This window comes from Candida theae (genome assembly GCF_024610275.1).
Source record: "Candida theae strain CBS 12239 chromosome Unknown scaffold5, whole genome shotgun sequence".
Classification (NCBI taxonomy): domain Eukaryota; kingdom Fungi; phylum Ascomycota; class Pichiomycetes; order Serinales; family Debaryomycetaceae; genus Lodderomyces; species Lodderomyces theae.
This window is the reverse complement of record NW_026261451.1, coordinates 22,097-46,260: the sequence shown is the minus strand read 5'-3', so window position 1 is coordinate 46,260 and position 24,164 is coordinate 22,097. Positions and strand designations below refer to the sequence as shown.

General features: G+C 39.3%; 14 protein-coding genes across 14 annotated transcripts; 6 read left to right on the top strand and 8 right to left on the bottom strand. All coding sequences in view use genetic code 12, as the record gives it.

The window, feature by feature from the left end:
- Window positions 1–7: 7 nt before the first annotated feature.
- Window positions 8–943, bottom strand: RPP1 (RNA-binding RNA processing protein; the record flags this gene model as incomplete). Its single annotated transcript, XM_051753212.1, has 1 exon — window positions 8–943. The coding sequence occupies one exon, from the start codon at window positions 941–943 to the stop codon at window positions 8–10; it is 936 nt and encodes a 311-aa protein (XP_051607623.1).
- Window positions 944–1,245: 302 nt separating this feature from the next.
- KGF57_003758 (uncharacterized protein) lies at window positions 1,246–2,187 on the top strand (the record flags this gene model as incomplete). Its single annotated transcript, XM_051753211.1, has 1 exon — window positions 1,246–2,187. The coding sequence occupies one exon, from the start codon at window positions 1,246–1,248 to the stop codon at window positions 2,185–2,187; it is 942 nt and encodes a 313-aa protein (XP_051607622.1).
- A 92-nt stretch (window positions 2,188–2,279) lies between these two features.
- KTR4 (putative mannosyltransferase) lies at window positions 2,280–3,692 on the bottom strand (the record flags this gene model as incomplete). Its single annotated transcript, XM_051753209.1, has 1 exon — window positions 2,280–3,692. The coding sequence occupies one exon, from the start codon at window positions 3,690–3,692 to the stop codon at window positions 2,280–2,282; it is 1,413 nt and encodes a 470-aa protein (XP_051607621.1).
- A 706-nt stretch (window positions 3,693–4,398) lies between these two features.
- On the top strand, window positions 4,399–6,414 carry KGF57_003756 (aspartate--tRNA ligase; the record flags this gene model as incomplete). The annotated part of the gene is made up of 1 exon (XM_051753208.1): window positions 4,399–6,414. One exon carries the CDS (start codon window positions 4,399–4,401, stop codon window positions 6,412–6,414), a length of 2,016 nt encoding a protein of 671 aa, XP_051607620.1.
- A 31-nt stretch (window positions 6,415–6,445) lies between these two features.
- On the bottom strand, window positions 6,446–9,492 carry KGF57_003755 (NOP9; the record flags this gene model as incomplete). Its single annotated transcript, XM_051753207.1, has 2 exons — window positions 6,446–8,588; window positions 8,987–9,492. The coding sequence occupies 2 exons, from the start codon at window positions 9,490–9,492 to the stop codon at window positions 6,446–6,448; spliced, it is 2,649 nt and encodes an 882-aa protein (XP_051607619.1).
- Window positions 9,493–10,581: 1,089 nt separating this feature from the next.
- BET4 (Rab geranylgeranyltransferase) lies at window positions 10,582–12,086 on the bottom strand (the record flags this gene model as incomplete). The annotated part of the gene is made up of 3 exons (XM_051753206.1): window positions 10,582–10,723; window positions 10,955–12,009; window positions 12,084–12,086. 3 exons carry the CDS (start codon window positions 12,084–12,086, stop codon window positions 10,582–10,584), a joined length of 1,200 nt encoding a protein of 399 aa, XP_051607618.1.
- A 158-nt stretch (window positions 12,087–12,244) lies between these two features.
- MAD2 (spindle checkpoint protein) lies at window positions 12,245–12,865 on the top strand (the record flags this gene model as incomplete). Its single annotated transcript, XM_051753205.1, has 1 exon — window positions 12,245–12,865. One exon carries the CDS (start codon window positions 12,245–12,247, stop codon window positions 12,863–12,865), a length of 621 nt encoding a protein of 206 aa, XP_051607617.1.
- Window positions 12,866–12,950: 85 nt separating this feature from the next.
- KGF57_003752 (uncharacterized protein) lies at window positions 12,951–14,204 on the bottom strand (the record flags this gene model as incomplete). Its single annotated transcript, XM_051753204.1, has 1 exon — window positions 12,951–14,204. The coding sequence occupies one exon, from the start codon at window positions 14,202–14,204 to the stop codon at window positions 12,951–12,953; it is 1,254 nt and encodes a 417-aa protein (XP_051607616.1).
- A 326-nt stretch (window positions 14,205–14,530) lies between these two features.
- On the bottom strand, window positions 14,531–15,379 carry POR1 (porin; the record flags this gene model as incomplete). Its single annotated transcript, XM_051753203.1, has 1 exon — window positions 14,531–15,379. The coding sequence occupies one exon, from the start codon at window positions 15,377–15,379 to the stop codon at window positions 14,531–14,533; it is 849 nt and encodes a 282-aa protein (XP_051607615.1).
- A 1,024-nt stretch (window positions 15,380–16,403) lies between these two features.
- KGF57_003750 (putative ADP-ribose 1''-phosphate phosphatase) lies at window positions 16,404–18,008 on the top strand (the record flags this gene model as incomplete). The annotated part of the gene is made up of 2 exons (XM_051753202.1): window positions 16,404–16,434; window positions 17,110–18,008. 2 exons carry the CDS (start codon window positions 16,404–16,406, stop codon window positions 18,006–18,008), a joined length of 930 nt encoding a protein of 309 aa, XP_051607614.1.
- A 603-nt stretch (window positions 18,009–18,611) lies between these two features.
- On the top strand, window positions 18,612–19,280 carry KGF57_003749 (uncharacterized protein; the record flags this gene model as incomplete). Its single annotated transcript, XM_051753201.1, has 1 exon — window positions 18,612–19,280. The coding sequence occupies one exon, from the start codon at window positions 18,612–18,614 to the stop codon at window positions 19,278–19,280; it is 669 nt and encodes a 222-aa protein (XP_051607613.1).
- A 160-nt stretch (window positions 19,281–19,440) lies between these two features.
- On the bottom strand, window positions 19,441–21,921 carry ERB1 (Erb1p; the record flags this gene model as incomplete). The annotated part of the gene is made up of 1 exon (XM_051753200.1): window positions 19,441–21,921. One exon carries the CDS (start codon window positions 21,919–21,921, stop codon window positions 19,441–19,443), a length of 2,481 nt encoding a protein of 826 aa, XP_051607612.1.
- A 184-nt stretch (window positions 21,922–22,105) lies between these two features.
- Window positions 22,106–22,915, top strand: KGF57_003747 (U2 snRNP complex subunit; the record flags this gene model as incomplete). The annotated part of the gene is made up of 1 exon (XM_051753198.1): window positions 22,106–22,915. The coding sequence occupies one exon, from the start codon at window positions 22,106–22,108 to the stop codon at window positions 22,913–22,915; it is 810 nt and encodes a 269-aa protein (XP_051607611.1).
- A 116-nt stretch (window positions 22,916–23,031) lies between these two features.
- KGF57_003746 (lysophosphatidic acid acyltransferase) lies at window positions 23,032–23,955 on the bottom strand (the record flags this gene model as incomplete). The annotated part of the gene is made up of 1 exon (XM_051753197.1): window positions 23,032–23,955. One exon carries the CDS (start codon window positions 23,953–23,955, stop codon window positions 23,032–23,034), a length of 924 nt encoding a protein of 307 aa, XP_051607610.1.
- Between the last annotated feature and the right edge of the window lie 209 nt (window positions 23,956–24,164).

Genomic DNA, 24,164 nt, shown 5'->3' with positions numbered 1-24,164 from the left:
CTATAACTCACGCGGCGTCTCTTTTGTACTTTTTCAACAACTTACCCGTGAAACTTTCGTCATATTTACGCTTATACCCAGCTGCATCATGTTTCTTATCGACATCTTCACTCTCATTACCAATCAAATCTCCATCGCCCATACTAATAACTTGCTTATAAGACTTGATCCTCAACCTAGCATTTAACAATGCCTTCTCAGGATTCATCAGTATGCAACTTCTTGCCTTGGCAGAGTTCAACCCAAGCGTCTTCAAAAGTGTCATGATATCATTACTGTTTCGCACCTGGAGTGGATTTTGAGCACCACTCGAAACTACCAAACCTCGTGATCGTGAACTTCTAATCAACTGTAGTACGTTGTTAAACCAATTCTTTTTGATCAAGTTGCCGCTCACGTCAGATGATGATGAAGAAGATGGGACGTACCCCAGTGACCCTCCACTGACTAGTTGACTATAGTTGATTTCAAACTTGATTCCTTTAGCAACTCCAGTTCCAATTGCCTTAAACTTCAAAAAAAACGGTAGTTTTGTACACAAGTTGAAGCTGATCAAATCACATTCAATGTTCAAAATTGTTAACTGTAGTGATTTTTCATTTGTCGGTTGTATCGCAAATAAATCGAAATGGTTTTGTAGTTTGGCGACTCCTTGTAATTTGGACGAATCGTTTACAATCAAAGTAATGCGTGAGAATAAGTGCAATGTGGGGAAATTGGGCGATAGTTCATCCGTAAGCTGTTTAATGAGAATAGGGTTAATCTTGTCGGGTGTATTGAAGGGAATTCTGACTGATTCATCAATGGTGAAGTTGATGGCCTGATGGGTGATGCCTAGTTCCAAATTGGTTATTATCGTGTTTTTCAAGTCTGTCCATTGCTGTGGAGTTGGTGACGTGTTGTAGTTATTACAGGGCCATGGAATATTGAGGTCATATGACATGGTAGATATTAATCACACTGATGTAATTGTTCAGTTCTGTTTCTGTATAAACTGTGAAGAAGAGTTTTTCAAAGGAAATGTAACCAGAGCTACCGATTCCAATTTTTGTGTAAACACTGTATCAGTCACTCTTTCATATTACAAATCCATATCGTTTCATTTTGCCACCAAAAACTTTCAAACACAAAACAGTGCAGAGTATATAAAAGCAGAGTAAAAAGTCACATCAGTTCCTTTGCCACTTCATTCATTTGTCCAATTTATCCACTTCCTAGTTTCCCTTTTCAAACGCCACCGTAATCATGTCATCAGTCGCCAATTTGTTCATTGACAAAACTCAAGCACCTCCAAAGGAAGATCAAGGTATTATGGACATTGGTAAAAACTGTTCGTATTGCAACCAACTAGATTTCCTTCCATTCACCTGCGAATTCTGCAAAAAGACATATTGCTCTAATCATCGAACTTTAGAACAGCATCATTGTCCACACAAGGATAAATTTTACAATCAAGCGCCACCTGTACATGCTGACCGTAGTGGTGGTGCTTTATCGTCCACTTCTACTTCGACCACGATATCCTCGAAATCTTTGTTCCCCGATAGAGCAGCAGACAGGAAATTGATTGATGAAAAGTTGAAAAAGAGCCCCGAACCTACAACTATCAAAGAAACACAATTTAGAGTTGGCGATGTAGCTGGTACCAATGCATTCAAAAAATTTCAAAAGTTTCTTAGTATACAAAAGGATAAAAAGAGTAGTAGCAGCAGCAGCAGCAGTGGTGGTGGTGGTGGTGGTGGTGCGAGTGGCTCGATATCGAGATTATTTGGCAAAAAGTCTTCATCTGGTACAACTACTACCACCGGCAACAATGCACCTGCCAGTAAATTTGCCGATATGGCAAAGTTAAAAAAGAATGCACAGGGAGATGCTAAAATTTCAGCATCAGATAGAATTTATCTTTGGTGTGTTTATGTTAAAGATCCCAATGCTGCAATGAATATTGAACAAGATAGGAAGCCAGTTTATGTATCCAAGAATTGGGTGGTTGGTAAATCATTGGATTCGATAGCTGAAAAGCTACGTATTTCCAATATTAATAACCTGACCACTATAGCTGATGAAAAATTGAACATTTTCAAGATTGATGAAGCTACGAATGAACCTAGGTTGGTCAAGACTTCAGACAAGTCAAGTTTTTTGAAAAATGGAGATACTGTCTACTTAGTTAGAGGAGTCATATAGAGAAAAAAAAAAAAAACAAAAAACAAAAGTACATTGCAATGATATTCACAAAGTTCAAACATAGTTCAAACAAAATTAGATAGTCCTCTTCTCTAATTCCTAGTATATACATCCTTAATTCCATCATACTCTAGCCAATTCATTAAACAATTTTGATCATTCAAATGTTCATACCGGCTGAATTTCCCCGCCACACAATGCGAAGTGAATGGTGTATTGGCACAGTTGTAATATGGATCATGATTGTACCCCAAATCTCTGAACCAGTGTATTTTCGACTTATCAGCAAACAAACTCACGCCAATTGAATGAACAGGTGCATCCCCCCATCGTTCATAGTAAAACCCACCCGTTGAATCCAAATACTTGAACCAGTTATTGTACGCATCACTTCTGAAAAAATCCATATCTCCAATTTCGAAATTCGACCAGAAATGACACGTTGAATAACCACCCGCAATTTTTGTCTTTTGAGGATTTTGCAAGTCTTCAACCAACCATTGGAAACTACCATTTGGATTAACATACTTGTAGTTGTCCCCTGTGTTTAAGTACTTGAGCGTTTCTGGCCAAAGAGTCTTGATTGATTCTTCAATATCGTATAAACTGACTGTGAAACCGTAAATCTTGCCAGTAGTTTCCATATATTTGAAAACATCGTATGTGACATCAGTGTAGAAATTAACTTGTGGTTCGATTCTCCAATAATACTTGTATTTCTGTAGCTCCGGTACGTTGTAGAATTGACCCAGATAAAAACGACACATGTTGTGATACGAGCCTTGTTTAGCATAAGCAATATTGTGATCATACATAACTTGCATAGCCTGCGCCTCCTTTGTCTCATCTATTGACAGTGGCTTTTTCCAAGCTTCAGGCTTGATGGTGACAAACTCAACCGGAGCATCCTCGGTGTATTTCACAATCTTTTGTTTGAAACGTTCGGTAAATGGCTCATCATTGATAAATGTGTATGGGTAGTTGAATTTACCATTAAACAGCTTTTGGAATCTCCTTATACTTTGACCTATTTTCGACATTTCTGAATTTCTGACTAATGCCAATATCGTGGCATTTGCTCTCTTGTACTGGTGTTTATCTTCTGGTGGTGGGATTAACGAGGCATCTTGGGGCTTGCCCACTTCTGTATTCATTAACTCGGCATATCGTTTCGAATTCGACTCAATAATTTCTTCTCGTGTTTGCTTCTTCTTTTTGTTCTTGTGTATAAAGTTGAATTGCACATTGTTTGGCTCAATGATTGACGCTATCGATGCATCACTGTCTGACGATGATTTCAAATTCCATCGGTTGTAGGTGTTTTTCAAACTGTCACTTAGATTGGGCAAATAGGAGAAATCAAAGTTTTCTCCAAATGATGTGAGTGACCAATCATGGCTAGCTAGTTGTTGATGATTGATTAATTTGGAATGTATTGCTAGTAAGAATAATGCAGTGACAGTTAGAATGATATATAGCAACTTTCTCTTCCTTAGTGTAAACATATTTGTAGTCAAAGGAGCTTGTATCTTGTAAAATGGTTTTGCAAAAGTGGGATCACGTAAAAATTCTCCAAGGTTTGTGAGTAGCGTTTATATTTGTATTGAATATTCTATTTATGCTCCCCCAACAACAACAACAATAAACGGATTAAAATTCAGGTACACGCGCAGGAAAGGGGAAAGAAAAAAAAAAAAAAAAGAATTAAAGTAACGAAAATAAAATAAAAAGGACGTGCAATTGTGGCGAAGTCTTTAGTCATGTCATGTACAACCTATATTGTTCAAGAGCAAAATGCCATGTCCAGTAACGTATTCCTACATCATTGAGCTTCCCATGTTGATATATCATTCACTCTTTTTTCAGTTCTTAAATGGGCACTTATGGCCAAAGGAGGTTGTGGCTGAATCCAAAACTTATGCTTCTTATCATGTGATGAAATTCCAAGCTAAGCCTTGCCAATAAGAACTTTAATATCCCCGTTTACCTGTATTGCTTTCAATTGTAAATAAAAAAAGAATGTGAGCAGAGGAACAGACAACACAAGGCTTCAAAACGTTTACTGCTTGAGTTGAGATGAACTTCACGACCGTTATTGTCAATTGCATCGGCTGCCTAAATCCTCCGAGACCAAAGGAAAAAATAAAAAAAAAATCGCTTCACGCTTCGGTCTCAATCTAGAAAAAGGAACAAGTTTCCCAGAAGATCTTGATGTATCAAACATTAGCAAGGACTAGCCGACGGTATCTTTCAAAACTACCAGATAAGACATCCACGCTCGCTAAATTCAATTTCCCTTTGGCAACAAGTACCATAAAATCCGTCACTGAAAATATCCATGAGTTTATAAATCACAAACAAAAAGTCACCTTAAATGGGCATATACATCGAAAAGCCAGAATACGGCCAACTTTGAGCTTTGGTTTCCTACGTGACTGCAATGGGGAGGTTGTCCAATTTGTTGCCAATGCTGCAACAAATGACAAGGTTATGGACACAATGAAGAAACTCACAGTTGAGGAATCAGTTAGCATTACCGGATTTGCACAACAAAAACAATTGAGAAAAGGCGAAACAGAGAGCTGGGAGTTGGCACTAGAAGATATTCAAATACTAAACCTGTCAAACATTGATGCTCCAAGACTAGAAAAACTAAAGCAAGCCCGACCAGAAGATCTCCCACCTCAATTTAGATACTTGCAACTACGTACCCCATTTTATCAAAATGCTTTACGTGTGAGAAGTAAAATTGCTCAACTAATCCGTAAAGTGCTTGTTGATGGCCACGATTTTGTTGAGATTGAAACCCCTTTGCTATTTAAATCAACACCAGAAGGTGCAAGAGAATTTCTTGTCCCTACGAGGTCGCCAAACCAATTCTACGCATTACCTCAATCTCCACAGCAGTACAAGCAAATTCTCATGAGCTCTGGATTCACAAAGTACTTTCAAATTGCCAAGTGTTTTAGGGATGAGGATTTGAGATCTGATAGACAACCAGAGTTCACTCAAGTTGATTTGGAGATGAGCTTTGTGAATAGCTCAGACCAGGTAATGAGAGTTGTTGAGGATGTGGTGTTGAGTATCTGGGGAAAAATCAAGCAAACAAGTATGTACACGTTGAATGAAAGCGGAGAACTAGTTGAAACTGAACTGGACGCCAACGCTACCCGCTTGTCAAAGTTAGACTATTTAACAGCTTTGCAAAAGTATGGAATTGATAAGCCAGATTTAAGATCCAAAATCTCATTCGAAAGTCTTGAAGACTTTTTTGTTGCGACAGAGAACAATGACTTTCCAGTTGTCGAAGCATGTGTTTTGAGAGGAGCATTTGACCCAAAGCTTCAACCATCGAAACCACCAAAGTCTCTCACTAGTGAGTTAAATTATTCTCGAAGAAGGCCCTATGTATTCATTATCAAGTCTGAAAATGATACGAAAACCTGGTACGAGCAACTTGTAAAGAAGGGGTTCATGAGAAACAAGGGCAATTTAAGTGAGGATAATCTTTGTCGTCGCTTAAGCTTGAACCCGGGTGATATTTTAGCTGTTTCAAGTAGATCGCATCTACCATATGAAAACCCAACTCCTTTGGGCAAGTTTAGACAATTGGCAATATTGGAATTTCCTGGAAAATGGCAGCGTCCAATTCGAAGAGGAAACGACTTGGTCGATTCTTACAATTCCGATGAAACTGTTGTTGGAACATGGGTTGTTGATTTCCCACTTTTCAATCCAGTTGAAGTATCAGAAGATACTAATGCACCATATCCAAAATATGACAAAAGCCAGTTGGAATCCACGCATCATCCGTTCACAATGTGCAAATCAGAAGATTATAACTTATTAGAAACCGCTCCTTTAAAAGTAAAGGGCGAGCATTACGACTTGGTGGTCAACGGAGTTGAGGTAGGAGGCGGATCAAGAAGAATCCACGATGCGGCATTGCAGCAATACATATTTGAGGAAGTTTTACACGTAAAGAATTATCAGCAGCTATTTGGTCATTTGTTGAAAGCTTTGAGCATGGGCTGCCCCCCTCATGCTGGGTTGGCTATGGGGTTCGATAGGCTATGTGCTATGGTGGTTGGCACTTCCAGTATAAAGGATGTCATTGCGTTCCCAAAAAACCAATCGGGATCGGACAGAGTTGTTGAGAGTCCTACTACTGTTGATGAAAAAACATTGAATGAGTATTTCATTACTACAATAGATTCCTGTAAATAGATCAAAATGAATATACCACAGTATACACTGTTTATTCACGTCTTCTTCCCCTCAATTTTTGCTTCTTTTCTGCAGCACCAGTCAACTCATCTAGCTTACGTTTATTGTATCCACTTTGTGCCCTTTCGGCTCTTTCAGCCTGAATTCTCTTTTCTTCAGCTAGCCTTTCTAATTTCAACTCAATTGGTTTTTTGGTTCTGGTGATATCTTCTCCACCATGGAATTCTTGTTCCTGTTCCTTCACGAGCCTTTTCCAATCAAACTTCTTTCTCACAAAAAGCTCCATTGACCAGTTTTTCCACACTAATTTACCATACTGGCTTTCCTTCACTTTATGCGACTCGCTCATAAGCTCAGATGCAATACGGTCCTTATACATGGGCAATAAAACTGTGAAATCCCACAATCTGTCAACGATATGTGAGCCATATGAGTTGCATGACAAGGCAACAACTTGGTTTTGGAAAATGTTGAGGTATCGTTTTCGAAGAATTTGCACTTGTTTCGTTTCCTCTTTATCAACAACCAAGGAGTTCTCAACAACGTGTGAAAACACCCCATGAAAACACATTTGCACAAACTTTTCCACTGGCAAGGCAATGAAATTCAACCACGTACAAATGACGAACCTGCTATCAAGTTCCATTAATTTTTCCAAAAACAAGGCTCTCTTTCTTTCCTCGGCAGTCGGCCAGTCACCTCTTGTGTTTCCCAATGTGGATCCCGTTAACTGTAGTACATTTTCAATAAACTCGGTAGATGTGTCTGTTTGTGGATTTGCAAAATCATAATTGGGAGCAAATTTGATGAACAATTGTGTAATAATTTCATCTCTCAAATAGTTTCCTCTCAGAATTGATGCATCGATAACCTTTTGAGCCAAGTCCAAATTTTGGTTGTCAGCAATGGAAATAAGGTTGGAAAGCTCCGGTATTATTTGGTCCAAAATGAACTCCACCTCTACCGGTTTCAACTTGAACAACAATGCTTGGATAATGTAAACACCAGTGGTGGACCTCCTTGCTAACTTCAATACTCTGTCTTTCATATAAAGTTTGTATAGTCTTTCGATATATTGTGGCTTTGGACCATCATTCTTGATTATGGCTTCGAAAAAGTGAGATCCTACAGGATCCGATAACAAATACTCCACAAATGCCTCCTCGTCAGAAACTTTTTCATCACCTTGTTTGGAAAAGACCAAATGCCACATTGTACGCTCACGATCAACAAGTCCTTCTAATTGAATCACGAGTTGCATTACGGGTGATGCGATTTTGTGAATACTCAATTCCCTTGCCTTTTTCGTATCCATGTCCTTTGTTAAATCTTGGAAATACTGACGAAGTTCTTCTTTGAATGCAGGTGGTGTTTGGAATGCTCTATTGAAATCTTCATTATCCTTGATTTCAATCATCTTTCTAGCAATCTTTGACTTTTTTGATCGCAAAACAGAATTTGACACAGTTGTTGATGGTAACTCTTTCCCAGCGAGAATCAAGATCAAAAGTCTCAACACATGCGACGCATATTGGTGATCAATCATTGTCAATAAATAAGGTTTAAACTCATCCACCATGGCAATGAACAAAGTCTCTACACTTTTAGTGTCGTTTCGATCGGCAATCACCACCCCATCTTCCTCTTCATATTTCACCTCATCGGTTTGCAAAATCTCTTTTTCAATCAATGCTGCTGCTCTCACAAGCAAGGTTTCCAAAACATGCGAGGCATACTTATGAAATGCTAGGGACACAAAATGGTTTGAAAGGTTTTCAAAAATGGTCTTCAATTGTTGAGTGTTGGCGAACAATACTAACCTCTCCATCAATTTAGAACAAATCTGATTTGTAACTAATTTTAACTCCTTTCCCTGCGCTTCTTCCAACACCGAGGTAATAAATCCTTCTCTATCTTCTTCACTCTCAAATGCATTAACATTCAAGGTAGATTCTGCTTGTTTGAAGTAATCAATTTCACTTGCGTCAACGAGTCCAAAAAATGTATTGGGGATATTCTCTGGTTGAGCTTGTGACTCATTCTTGGGTTCTGAAAAGTCAGTACTGTCCAATTTCTGCGCTTTCTTTTCAGCTCTTCTTCCTCTTGATTTAGAGCTCCCCATGGTTTGGATATTGTACTTGGTTCTGAAAGAAGTATTCTTGTTTTGAGATGATCTTCTCAAAAAAGATGTGGACACAAAAAAACAAAAAAATGATATTAGAAATGTCCTTGTATACAGGAAAATCACTGCAACTAATGGAACAGAGCTTCCCTCACAACCAATTACATCCGCAGTCAACCTCATAGAGTATTTCAGATGTTCAAAGACTTGCAACCGGCTGATTCCACTGTCTACTATAAACGGGTTTAAAAACAAAAAATTATTTAAAAGTCTAAATAATATATAAAATCAAGCTAAACTAGTGCTACTGCAGAACACTTTGCATGGGATATAAAAAGATAAAGAAAAAAACGAGGTTTGACTTCAACTAAAAGGGTGAGTATGAGACTCTGAAAAACAGCATGGTTGCCATTCACACGGAAGAAGCTTCCTCACAAGCCTCAATCTTACTTTTGTGGTTCATAGTAACCATAGGTGGTCCAATGTGGCTTGGCTTCAGCATCTCTCTTTTGAGGTTCATAGTAACCGTAAGTAGTCCAGTGAGGTTTGGCTTCAGCATCTCTCTTCTGTGGTTCGTAGTAACCATAGGTGGTCCAATGTGGCTTGGCTTCAGCATCTCTCTTCTGTGGTTCGTAGTAACCATAGGTGGTCCAGTGAGGTTTGGCTTCAGCATCTCTCTTCTGTGGTTCGTAGTAACCATAGGTGGTCCAATGTGGCTTGGCTTCAGCATCTCTCTTTTGAGCACCAGCAGCTTCCTTAGCTTCAGCGACTGACTTATCCTCGACCTTGTTTTCAACTTCAGAATCAATTGATGGACCATTGAAGAAAGCTTCAACTACACGTTCAAGTGGGTTGTCAACTGGAAGTGATGGAGCAGCAGTTTCGTTTGAGGCGACTGGAGCAGAAGCAACCAAGGCAGCAGCAACGGTAGTGAGAACAGCAATTGACAATTTCATTTTTGGGAGTCCTTGAAGATTGGAAGTTCTTGTTTCTTGATAAAAGTGAATCAAATGTTTTTGTTTTTTTGATGATTTGAAAGAAGAAAGATAAGAGCTGAAATAGGTGGAATCAACGGATATTTATATTGAAATCTTTGAAACACAACGGCCCCCACTCATGGTGAGTTGAAACATAGCTCTTGAGGTAAGAAGTGATGTGAGCCACATTAATCAGTAGCTGCAAACAAAGGATCAAAAAAAAAAAAAAAGTTCTCAATAAACTCTTGCTTGAAAAAGTCCCTTTTGCAGCCAAAAAGGGAAATTTAGTTCCAATTCATTCTATGCACAAAATAAAATTGAACATAACTGAGAACAATTATTCTTTGATGTAATTTTCTACACAAGTCGAAATACGGGAGAATGCTGCACCCTATGAATACCAAAAAGGCAAGCCTATCCGACACTAGCAAAGTTGAAAAGAAAAAAATGCTTGGAAGAGAAAAGTCAGTAGCACGTGCGCTTTTGACTACTATCGTAGAGCAACGTCTTGAGTAGGATCGGGAAATTTGGACTGCAAAATTAGAAAAGGTGACTCTTTGTAGAGAACTAGTTGGTTATTGTTGACCCAGTAACTCATTTGACGAAAGCTATTGTATCGCAATTTTCTATTACAATGAACAAAAGCTTTGTGCATGTGGAACCACCAATAATAGCTCTGAGCCCAAATTCTGGCCACTACATGAAGACTCACTTCTCAACCACAATTTTCGCTGAGTCTTGTTTCAAAATTAAAACATTGTACAATTTCACGTTTCTATCAACAGAAATCACAAAAAACCCTATTATAATGTAAATGGCCCACCTCATTCGCCAATTGCGAATATTCTGAAACTTCATAACGAAAGCCGCACAAAGCTAATCTGGACTTCAATTACCTTTCCGAATTGAAAAACAGTTTAAGCACTCTTTCTGCCAAGGTATGGCATTTTGTGCACTTCCAAATCTGAAATTGAAAAGGTTTTCGCGTGTGCCATATACCTACTCCTCCCCTTAGTGTAACCTTTTGAAACGCCAATCATCGAAGTTGTATCTTGATTTCTTGATCTATTAAGCTTGGTTGTCCCAAAGCCATATTAGATTGGCCAAGACATCTATGTTTGTTTCAAAAAATGTAGGACTTGATGAAACTAAAAGCTTGCTCAAAAGTAAGTGGTGTTGCAATGCGCTTGAAATATCCAAATAATCCTGGCTACGATGGCACTAAAATTAGCTTTCTTTCCATGTATTCAACGCTCGACCCAAGTTCTAAAACAACGCGGCGCCAAACGTTTTTGAGCACACTTGTCAATCCGATCACTCTGATCCAAATGGTATACATTAAGAAACTGAGGCGTCAAACTCTTCTTCGCTTGACCCGTTTCGCCTCAGCTCCCTCTCTAAACACCAACCCTACTCATATTTGTGTAGACAGTCTTCATACCGACCCTTTCTTAGCTCATCAAGTTTGATCAATTTCTGTAGAATCACCCTCATTTCATCCTTATTCACATCTTCTCGCTCTTTCAACTCGGTGATCTTGAACAAAGCCTTCAAGCAGCCAACATTTTCCTGTCCTGTATCCTCCTTTTCCAACTCATTTATCTCGTTGATTAAGTCGATTTGTTGTTGGAGTAGCTGTTTATAATCGTTTTGATCATTGTCGGCGCCACTTGCATTGAATGCATTGACAAAAAACTCATCAGATAAAAGCCAGTACAAGTAAGACCAAACTGAATTGTCCTCGGGACTCATATAAATACCAGTTTTGATCAATTCCAAGTCATTATTCAAAATCAGCAATGGTGATTGAAAAAGATGCAAAGATGGATGGTCAATGGCAGCAGCAGATGACGGATTCTGTTTAGCAAGCTCATATATCTTAGGTATCAATTTAGTTCGATTATGCCATGCTGAAAAATTCAGAAAATCAATCAGGATTTTAGCAGTTGTGTAATCAAATTCATCAAGATTCAACCGCAACACCTCATCATCACCTTGATCCGATTTCAATTTCTCCAATTCTAGATTCTCAACCACAAACCTTCGATATTGCCATCCATGGAAATTTCGTTGATCCAATTCCAACATCTTCCCCACTGTTTTGAACTCAAACCCCCAATTAACTTGTTTCAAATCGACCAATTTGAACAAGCACCACCTCCGATGATTCCAAATCCAATACACTTTGGGGAACTTGCGTAATTGTGCCATAACGAATTTCAACTCATCATTCAAAATCTGTGTCAACTGGGCATGGTTTGATCCATACGCATTTTCAATGATTTCTCGACGATAGTTCCAAATGGTGTAGAATTCTGGGTTCAATTGGAGTAAGCTGGTTGTTGCATTGAAACTTTCGTCATTGTATGTTTGTAAATCACGCAATTGGAAAATGTGTGATGTCAAGTCACGATAGTGCTTGATTTTTGGTTCGTCTTTGACGTATTTCTGATGCTTTTGCGATTCATTGAGATGAACTCGTTTGACCTCGTGTTGCTAATAGCAGAGACAATTATAGTTAGTATCCAATAACCCGTGGCTAGCAACTAGGTGTATCTCTCTATACGTACCATTTTCTTTGTGTGTATGGTGGGTGGTATCTTAATAGCCTCTGACTTCTCGATCATACACATTTCACTGTTTACATTTATTTTTTCTTCACTTCAGCATACACATATATACAAAGCTTCACTAGTCTTCCCTTCGCTGCCGCCACCATATCCAACTCACTATGTCAGCATCTAAGCTAGCGCTCAAGGGCTCGTCCAAAATAGTATCAGACTACTTTGAATTCGCAATCAACAGCATTCTTTTCCAACGAGGCATATACCCTGCAGAAGATTTCATCACCGTACGAAAGTACGATCTACCAATGGTTATCAACAATGACGATGATGTCAAAAATTACATTAGCAACATTATGAAACAGTTGAAGAAGTGGATCTATGGCAAGAAAATCACCAAGTTGGTTGTTGTTATTGTTTCCACTAGTACTGGCGAAAGCATAGAACGATGGGAATTTAATATCGAGACTAAAGATAATGATGAAGGAGATGACCAGCATGAAAATGGGGGTGACAAAAAAAGCAAAAACGAGATCCAAAAGGAAATTAGAGCAATAATACGTCAAGTGACGTCGTCGGTGAGTTATTTACCAGTTTTACGTGACGACGAATACACATTCAATGTGTTGGTGTATACCGATAAAGATACAAATATACCTATACAGTGGTGCGATACCAATGGGGATGGAAGGATATTGGAAGGTGACAATGTTGATGAAATAGATTTTGCTAGTTTCAGTACCGATAAGCATAAAGTAAAGACGTCAGTTAGTTACAAATTTGAATGAAACAATTTGAAGAATAGCAGTACGACAGAAAGGGGGGAGGGATTGGTGTCCCCGCGATAAATAATCTCTTCACTAAGTCATCTTGTCAATCAATCAATCTTTGGCTTAGCTTTTCATGTTCGGCGAGTTTCTGCTTCTTTTCCTCTTGTTCACTCTTATCCTTCGTTTCTTGCTCGTTAGCAAACCTCGATCTCTTATTACTCAACATGAACCTAACCAGCCCTTTCGTAGCCACGCCATAATCCCAATTTGCCAAATACTCATCTTTCTCGTTTAACTTGAAATTGCAACTCTTTTCATTCAAAATTTCCACATTGTTGAACTTTTGTTTCAATTCCAAGAATTTGAAGATTTGATTCTTGCCGGTAACTTGGTCAATTGGTGGTAAAAAATCCTGCAAGATGCTATGATCATATTGATGTGTGTAATAATCCAATATGTAAAGTATTGCTTCATTGACCAATGTTTCGGGACACTGAAATTCATTACAATCCAACTCGCTTAAAATCTTTTTGATCATGCCCACTTCTGCATCCTCATCTTCGTCAATCTCATGGTGTTGCAAGTTCATGTCCTTGGGGTTTAGACTCAAACTTATAATGATTATTGCCAAAGCAATACAATGAGGTGGCACAACTAAACTCAATGGAGTTTGTATAATGTCATAATTGATGAGCCAACAAAGCATGGATATCTTATAGTTTAGACCCAAGTTTTTGCAAAATTGTATGAGTAGATCATCCACATTGATGGCAAAACTGGGGTTGTTCCCTAGATTGAAGTCAAACTTGGTGATTTGTAGCAACTTGAACTCGGTACTCAAGATCTGTTTACGCTGTAAGTCAATAAATGGAACGCCCACTCCATTCGTTTCAACAAGAGTGTTTTCATTAATTTCTCTCAATTTATTGCAAACTTGTTGAACATCCTTTAGCTTCTTAATACAATCTTCAACCTTACTAGCAAGAAATAAACAAGTTATGGCAACAGTATATGGTGAGTTTTCAATTTGCATGGGCAGTTTGGCAATATCAAATTGATTGAACAAGTAAAACCGTTGGTAGTAATTCATAGTGGTTGCAAGAACACGAATGGGAAATTTCAATATCTTGACTGCTTGATTCAAGAATTGGTATATTTGTTGTTTAGTGCTGGCATACTGTAGTTTTAACGTTGACGGTATGGTTTGGCTATGTAAATATGATAGTTCTTGCAATGTAAAAAATGGTCGCGATACTTGCGTTACTGACGTTATTGTTGATGCTGCAGAAGTTGCAGAAGCTGGGGCGGAGGGTGACTTCCCTTTATCCAGGATTCCTGGTGTTACGTCGTTGGACATGGTTAAGGCGGGTCTGCACTCGTCTTGGATGAAGATTTAGGCGAGTGATGGGTGCTTGTTTTTTTTTTTATTTTTTTCCTTCTCTCGTATTACATCATTGCGCAGAGAATCCCAATGGCATCAACACACAGAGGAAGAGATCTCCAGATCTCCTCGGATCCACCTGGTTGACACTTCCACAAAGAAGATAAACTGAGAACATCTCTTTCTCTAAAAAATCTAATATAAACTGTAAATAAACTATAAGAACACTAGACTGAGGAAAGACACATTGAATGGTATATATGGTGATAAATTTTTTTCTTTCTTTGTAGCGATTTTCATGTTTAAGCGGTGAATGACAAGGAGAATCCCAATTTGTGGACTGGTTCAGCCAATTTCAATGAGTCGAAAGAAGCACCCAAACCCAATTTAACACCTGGTCTCAAAGCTTGAGTATAAGACAAAGAGGTCAAACCAGAGTCAGCAATCTTGGCTTTGATGAATGCAGACTTGTCCAAAGCGTACTTAGTGGCGAATTCAACATTGACGTTTGATGATTTGACTGAGTCCCAAGTGGTCTTGGCACCAACTTCAACCAATGGCGAGACTCTGTGGTAGTAAGCAGCGGAAAAGACAGACAAGTTTGAAGTGGCAGTGGCAGCCAAGTTGTAAGTCAAGTTGGAGTAACCAACACCAACAGAGTACTTGTTGACCTTGGCGCTAGCAATGTCGTAACCCAATTCGGCACCAGCAGTGAAACCGTCGTGAGCAACAACCAAATCAGCGGTGGCAATTGGACCTTTCAACAAGTCAAAGAACAATCTAGCGTTGACAGCTTGTTGTTGGTAGAAAAAGTTCAATTTGGCGTTTCTTGGACCGTTTGGAACAATTGAAGTGTCCAATTCTCCCTTCAAGCCAGGAGTCAACAATTCAGCCAATTCAATCTTGGTGGACAAGACGTTGGCGTTGTTCCAACCTTGGGTCAAAGTCAAGCCAGTGGCCTTGTCAACGTGCTTGGCTTCAACGGAAGCAGCAATTGTGTCGTCCTTAGCTGTCTTACCTTTAACGGTGAAAGCAACACCATTTGGAGCAATGGTTTTGACATCAACAGCGGCAGTTGACAAGTGGTAGAAGTCCTTGTTCAACAAGTCGTTGGAAGCTTTAGTCAAATCGGAGTAAGCAGCTGGAGCCATTGTGTGAGTTGAAGAGAAATCAATTGATTAGGAGTATAGAAAGAAAGTTAATTGAAACTTGTGAAGAAGAGAAGAAGAGAAGAAGGAGAAGCAAGAGGAAGGAAAAGTTTTGTTGGAGAAATTAATCGTTTGTTTGTAATTCTAGAGTTTCTGGCGTTAAAAAACAAATAAAATAAAAAAAAAACTGTGGGATAATTTTTTATTTTGTATGAGCCCAAATACAGTATTACCCAATTAGTGCTTTTGTGTACAACTACCTTGTGTTGTTCTTTGTTGTTTCTTGTTCTACAGAGTTCTCACCCATTTACATGATAAATGTCGTACAACCCAACACGTTTTCCATCAAACAAATCACAAAATCAACATTTCTCATTGGTTAACTTTGCTAAAATGTCTATGTCTCTTTGATGAAACGACATTTGGTTAAAATCTGATCATTCACGACATAACGCACGCACAGCACACGCAACACACACATGTCACACATGTCATGCACTTACCTCTCACTTACAAATATATCTCTTCAGTTTTCGAATGACATTATGTTCCCCATCTTCCCCTCACCTTTGTCTCTCTTTACCCTTAGAAAAGATCATCAGGTTCTGTTTCAATACTAATTCTCCTCAACAGGTCCCCCGTGTGTGTTTTCTTTTTCTTCCTATGACAACATGTTTATACGTCTTTTTATCACAAAATCTCACGCGTTCACATACATAAAATAAAGTGAGATCTCACTCTTGCTCTGCTCTCTGAACGTCATGATGTGTATGCATATGGTGATTCTATTATTCTGTAGTAATGGCTAGCCTCCTTGTTCACCGTTTTTTTGTTTCCACTACACATAGTATACCCATCTTTGTTGAGAGCCCTAAAACACTCCATTGCAGATTTTTTTTTGTCACTCCACTTTGAAAATAAAAACGATCCATCTCCTAGTTAGTAGTCATTATTATTCACGTTATTGCAGAGGTTGGGTTGTTCTTCATGTAACATTGATTTTGAACTACACCTGGTGCATATTGTGATGCGTCAAGTGCTTCATAAAGCAGGGCAACGTGGCCTGCCGCACAATTTCTACCTCGCTTACAATCATGGCCTCTTTTGTTATGCACCTTCTATTCACGTGGACAATGCAATTTGTGCTCTGTAACTGTGTCGCGTTTTACCAACTCCGGCAAGACACACTGTGCTACCAAGTTCAGTTTCGACATTGCGATTGCATTGAGTGTTACAACTGTGAAAGATTGATTCCGTTCGTTTAAAGATATAGCAAGTCAGCCACCCAAAGAGGATAGTAACAGCGAGTTCTCAGGTTCTCGGCACCACCAAATTTTTCTTGTATTCTGCCATTCTCCTACATCGGACTTGAATAAGCTGCCAGTTCTGAATACTACTCATGATTGGCAAGACAGCGGTACATTGTACCAATGCCAAAATTGCAAATGACACAGCTATGCAAGCTCAAAAATAGCAAGGTTCTGCGTAGCCTTGCCATTTTACGTTTCTTTTGCGAATCCATGATATCACGTGCAGAAGTAAGGAAAAAGAAAGTAGTGCGCAAATTAATTTGCGCAAATGATACAACATTACAAATATCATGCAATATTTACATCATCTTTGAGCACAGTTCTCTTTATGAATACTGCAGAGTATGAAGTTCATACTAATAGATTCCAACCAGCTAATAGTACAGTGCTGGAAGCATCATTACCAAACCTGTCTCAAGATAGTGCAGCACTACAACTTGTCGCTCAAACCAACTACAATCACAGCAACACCAGCAACGGCATCAACGTCACCTAATGAATTTGAGTTTTATGCCTCAACCATTGAAGATTTTGTGTCCAACCATCAACTTAGTGGCAACACATCTACTGTGTCGCCAGGTAACTCGCTTGGATACATGGGAGGAGGATACGACAAGCATTTGCTACAAAGCATGCTTCTTGGAACTGACATAACCGATTACAAAGTAGTTGAGCATTTGATACAGGATGCCAGGTTACGACAAGGTAATGGCTATATGATACCTAACCACATATACCGAACTGATTTACTCCAATTACCCATATATCAAGGTTACAATTATCGAGACTCACTAATTTACAAGAATTTAGGAGTTGAAGAATTGATCCAGATCCCAACAATGATGGTTCCAGAGAAAATACATTCAGTGAGACATTTGTTTGATTCTATATGGAGTTTGCTATCACATATACAGGGATATGGTATGACTAGCGGGGAGGAGACCGAAAACAATAGCAGCTCAAATGGAAAAGATAGTGGAAAATTACGACAAATTCAAAATTTAATCATTCCAGGTGTAGGTACAGGATACGGTCATTTAAATGAGTTTGAGCTGACTAAGATCATGATATTCGCCATGTTTGTATTCCACTTGGACCTCAAAAGTAGCACTAAAAGCAACGGCTATGTTTCTTCACGTCTTGACCAATTGAAGAAATCAATGTTAATCTTGTTTTTTTTCAATAAAGATTATCGATTATTTCAAAACGAAATAGATGTGCTGGAGATGGAAAGTTTGATCAGCGATTACGGCAAAAATGTTGAGTTGAAGCTGGACTCCATAATGGAGTTGGATGAAGTTTTCCAATGTGTCAAGTTGTGAGCACCAGTAAAAACATAGGATGTGCACCGGTGAAAAAAAAAAAGAAAAAAACTATCTTGATAAAAGTTATATAGATGACTTAGAGGTATATAATAGACATTTAGATCTGTTTGCATTTCGTTGTTAGATGTTCATAAAGATAGCTTGTTTGGCTGTGAACCATCGTAGGTTATCGCAGGGGTTTTGTGTTCAGCATCGGAGTTAAACTTTAAAGTTGCCTCATTCAGACCAAGTTCAATAAAGACTAAGAAATCATTGGAGAGAGCTTGTTATGCCTTTAGTAAGTGTACGCTCTAAAACGACCTCCACGTCTCTGTAAACCACGTGTAGTCTATTAAGCACTTTTCATGTGTGTGCGGGTATATATCAGGGAAAGTATTCAAACAAAGGGAAAAACGGAATTGAAGAAAAAGAGACACAAGATGAAGGAAGGAAACACTGCCGCCCAAGAAAAAAACAAAAAAATAAAATAACCCAATTTAAGGGTCAAAAGGAACTACTCTCACTACGAAATTTCATCCTTCTCTCATCTTACTCCATATCTACCCCTACTGAACTACACACTCAACCCAATAACATACTACTCAACTCCACGCCAAGAAAATGCCAATTGTACCTGCATTCACACTTGGTTTCATCCGATGCAAGGAAAACAACAAGATCCTCTTGCTCAATCGTAACAAAGCACCATGGATGGGCAAATGGAATGGTGTTGGTGGCAAAATCCACCCGAACGAGTCGCCATTGGACTGCATGATTAGAGAAGCACAAGAAGAGACTGGGTTGATGTTGCCCCAATTTGAGCCGCGTGGGGTCTTGACTTGGGAAATATACTCCAAGGAACAAGAAGAAGAAGGAGACGGAAGAGGAGGAGGAGGAGGAGAAGAAGAAGAGTCTGACAAGAGTGGGAAAGGTTTGGGCGGCTTAGGTTTGGGATTCGGAAAGTCGCATAAGAATGGTACTGTTGTGGACCGAGCTTTGAAACATGCAAATTTGGCAAGTAGTGGAGGCTTGTACCTCTTCACTGTTGATATTACATTGGAGCAATATGAAAACTATCGTACACCCATGGTTTATGATGACGAGGGGATCTTGTGCTGGAAGGATTTTGAGTGGGCTACGTTTGAGTTCAACTTGGGGGTCGTTGATAATATACGTGCTAATTTGCCACGGATTTTTGCGTCCAAGGAGGATGATTTGTTTCAAATAAAGTATGAAAATCTAGATTTAATTGAGAATAAATATGTACCTGGTGGTGCTGCTGCTTTGTAAAATCTGGCAAGATTGAATGACAAGGGAATGCTCAACGGCACGAGGCTTCAATCTTTCGCGACATAGATGCTGTATGTGTACATTGTATACGTTGTAACAATTAGATTGTATTATATATATATATATATCCCCAAAAGAACTGTAAACACGGACGGTCTCCTCATGTGGTCCACAATCTAGCAGTTCCATCAGCACCTGCACTAAACAACCACGCTTCCTTTGGATGCCAAGCAATATCCAATATACCAATTTGATTTATAACTTTATGGCCAGTCAACTTCTTCAATGGTACCAATAATGGGTTTGTCATTAAATCATCGTATACAGTACCGTGGAACACGTGTATACTTCCATCATCAGAAGCCGAGGCAAAAAGTGGCAAGTTACCCTTGTGGTACTTGATTGTTCGTACCGCCTTTTCATGGTACCTCAAAGTCTTGTATGGAGTAGCACTAAGATCCAAATCATGCCAAAGAACACGCTTATCGTATGACCCAGCTAACAAGTTGTCACCTCTTGGATGCACATCAATGGTTGATAGCAATCGAACCCCAGGCATCAACTTCTTGATCAAGTTCTGCTGTGACAAATCGTAAATCTTGATGGTACGTTGAGAAGCAACAAACAAGTGAGGTTTGAAAGGATGGAATTTGGCGTCCATGATCACACCTTTGGTTTTCTTGAATGGTGACTGTGATAAGTGTTTTGATAATTGGTGGATTAACACAGCTGTGTTTTTGCTATCGGGGGAAACAGTGACAAAATAATCACCTTTTCTATGCCATGAAATCTTCTTTACGGTTCTACGGCACTGTATGATAGCGGAGATAGATTGCAATTGTTGTGCAGCAGTAGGGTTGATCCATTTCGCTACATCCTTCTTGACCGCAATTGGTGTGGATGCTGCTGTTTTTGCATCTTCTTCTTCTTCTTCTTCTGCCCCTTCCGCTCCTTCTTCTTCTCCTCCTCCTACTTTCATTTCTTGCTTCTTATTTCCAAATGTATCGTAACCCCAACCACTTTCAATTCTCAACTTACCAGTATTCTCAATATCAAATCCAAATATAGGAGGTACCAAAAGATAAATCTGCTCACCAGCACAAACAGCCAAAATACCAGTATCTGGGTCAGGATGCCACTCAATGCTTTCAATATGATCCTCGCTGTTATGGTCCTTATTAATAATCTGTGCTTTGAACACTTGTCTACCAGTCAACACCTCCCACACTCGAACACTTCCATCGTCAGAACCGGTAGCTAGCCAAATACCCTGTGGGTTGACGGCAACAGTCCTAATCTTACCCGTATGACCTTCGTATATCGTTGAGCAACGTATAGGGAATGGTCTCAAATCCTTTGGCGATGGTAATTCAGGTATTAAACTTTCAGGATCAATATTCAATTTATTTTTGCGCAATCTTGGAGCAAGATACAAGTCCAAAGAACGTTCAAATCTCTCACGAACACTGTCTTGATACCCGGGCACCTGTCTAAGCGATTTATACTTTTGAGGTACAAAATTACGTTCACGATCAACAGGGTCTTCATTTTCCCACTTGGCACGTTCTTCTTCAGTCAAGAGATATTCTTCCGGTGGGTTATAACTCTCATCATTTGTTGGTGGTGGCAATTTAGGTGCTCTCAAATTCATAACATGATCAGGCACTTCAGTTTCGTCATCATCCCAAAGATCGAAATTCAACTCCTCATCTTCCTTTTCACGTTGTTCTTTGGCCTTTTCTGGAGTCAAAATTCTTCCTTCACGAATAGCACGTACAATCTTCATAACTCGTTTAGCTTCATGTTTCGAAGGGACAAATCTCCTCTTGGGCTCAGGAACTGCCGTTAATGGCATCACTTCTTGATCCTTGGTGAACCAATCAATCAATGGCTCGTATGGGTTTATGCTTTCATCAGTGTTTTCTTGTTTTTGAATCTTGCGAATCAACTCCAATTCCTCATCGGTAAGTTTCAACGAAGTACCAGTATTTTGATCTAATAACCCGGTCCACCCTTGAGGTAAATCGATACTCTCCAACAACTGATCCAATGCTGAACCTTTTGCAGGTCTCATTATTCTCTTACCATTGATGTCGTAACCGATACGGGGCATTTCGTCGTACGCCGAGATGGGGATATTACCAATGGTATTAAAATTCTCGGCATCGCTGTCATCGCTATCGTACACGGGTTCAATTTCTGGTTTGATAATTCTTACTCTTCCATCGGAATATTTGGTCTTGATATCTTGAGATGATGGGTCTTTAACGGTTAAGTTCTTGATGTCGACATCAGATAAGTCTTCCTGGGGTTCGTCGGAAAATTCAACTGAACTGTAGTCGCTAGGATCTTCTTCGCCGTCATCTTCTGCAAGAAGTTTGTTGAGTTCTTCTTCAGAATCAAAATCTGATTGGCTTGCTTCACTAATGTCATCCTCTACTTCTTCTTCTTCTTCTTCTTCTTCTTCTTCTTCTTCGTCACTGCTCTGATCAATCAATCCTTCAACTTTAAATTCATCATCAGAACTCGATGCGGCCACCACGTCTTCATCTTCTTCTGACTCTTGTTTTCTCTTTTTCGAAACAAGCTCCTCCTTTTTAGGTGCTGGAACCAGTTTGGAATTACCCCTAGACCTTGCCATCTTCTATTAATTGTCTGTAATTGGTTGCACGAGTAGGCTAGACGTATACCGGTGAAAAAAAAAAAAAGAAAATTAATCTGGTGAGAAGAGTTCCTCATCTCGAGTTTTGTGGTGGTTATATGCAGAACCAAGCGATTCACGACAACTACGTCTTGCCTTCCCTCCCCTTCCACGGCTGCACACTATGAACAAGATCAAACAAATAAACCGAATAAATCAAAAAGAGCTTGCTTCAGGCACAACATCGTACAAATCATCCTGGCACTATGAGTATCGAGACACAAACTACGTCTTCATTAGCAACATCCCCGCCACAATCAAACCCCAGGACTTGGTAGTCATATTCAGTCAATATGGTATACCGACCCATTTAAACTTGGTCAAGAACCGAGAAGATACTAGTCAACATCGCGGATTTGCGTTTTTGAAATATGCCCATTTCAAAAGCTGTATTTTGGCAATTGATAATTTCAATGGTATCAAGATTGGGGATAAAATGTTGCATGTTGATCACACTTATTATCAATTGAGACACGGTGAAAAGGAAGATGACCACTTGATAGATTATGACGAAGTGAGGAAAACTTTGCAAGTTGAAGATGGCGTGGAAAAGGAACCAAGAGGGGAGAAAGAGGTGCGATTGATTGATGAAGGTGATGTTTCGGAGCTTAAGGCTATTGAGTATAAGATGAGTACAGAGGAGAAAAGTGTGGGAAACAAGGACATTAATAATGAGGAAGATGATGAGTCTGTTGATCCTATGGCAGCGATCGAAGAGAGCACAGCTGCAAATCCCAAAGCTGGAGACGATGACAACGAATTTGTTGATCCTATGGAACACTTCATATCAGAGACATCAAAGAAACCGAAGGAAAAGAGACGCCACAAGTCGCATAGAAGTAGTATGCATAAATCGCATCGATCACATAGGTCGGGCGATAAGTCTTCATCGCAGAAAAGAGATCGAGATCGAAGTCCCACACGTGCTGCTTAAAGGAAATACAAAAAGTGGGGCAGAGTGAGAGCATCGCCAGTTACTAGCTCAAATACATATCAAGTGCTATTGTCAATGTCACGTTCTCCTCATTACAAAACCGTGTCCCAATCGCACTACTTCACACCATGGTTGAAATAATAGTCAATAAATCTAGCCTTGGCATCAATGCTCAAATCCTGATTGATCAAACTCAAGGAATTCAACTCAAATGATCGTCTAATCTTTGACAAATCCAACTGCCCTGTACTACTGATACTGTTGTCAAATTCATATACCTTAACTCTAGTGTATTTTCTCCCAAAATCAGTAAACAATTGATAAAGGTAATACAAACTTGAGCAATTGGGAATAGGTAAAGTGAAATAAGTAGGATACAACTTAATAACAACCGATTTGACTCTGGTGAATGACTCCCATGAATATTTAGAGCTCAACTTTATAAATGGCAACAAAGCGGTATTGTTTGAAGTGGTACCTTCCAACAACAACACCACAATTTCATTCTTGAGCTTCGACACGTCATCGACTGGAGGACCTTGGATTTGATTTACACAATGATCAATTAAAGTCCATGGTGAGTACTGATACAAGTTGCCCAGCTTGTCAGGCACGAGAATTGTAATTCTGGATGTTTGTGAAATCAGGGCAAGAATGTATCCGTCCAATGGCGATGTGTAGTTGGCAATCACCAAATCACCTCGTTGAGGTTTATAGCTTTTCAATTTGTCGACTTGAGATGATTTGACTCCGTCAACTGCGTATTCAATGGGACTAAATCCAAATAAAAAGGTGAATATAAATTTCAAAAATATGTGGAGTCCAGTTAGAGTGTATAGTATCGAAGCAACGGTAAAAAAAGGTAACTTGGTTAAGAATATGGGTAACTTTGTACAGAATAGCACTAATCGATATATGAAATCAGTTGGGAATAAATTGTTCGTGGACTTTGGTTTGTTTTTTGTGGAGTTGGGGAATGGGATCGGCATAAATGGTGATAAACCAGTTGCCCTGTCTCTCCAATTTGAGAACTTCTCCATTTTGAGTGTATTGCTGTGTCGTTTATCCCCTGGTATTTCAATCTCTAGATGGTAACTTGACTTTAATGTGAGTGATTTTTTTTTTCCATATCTTTCCTCTGTCGTAAGAGCTGCAAGGGCAAATGAATGATTTGCCCGACCCATGTCCAGTATAAAAACTACAAAGCTCTACGAACTGCAACAGGAGAGCATACAATGGTCAAAAAAAA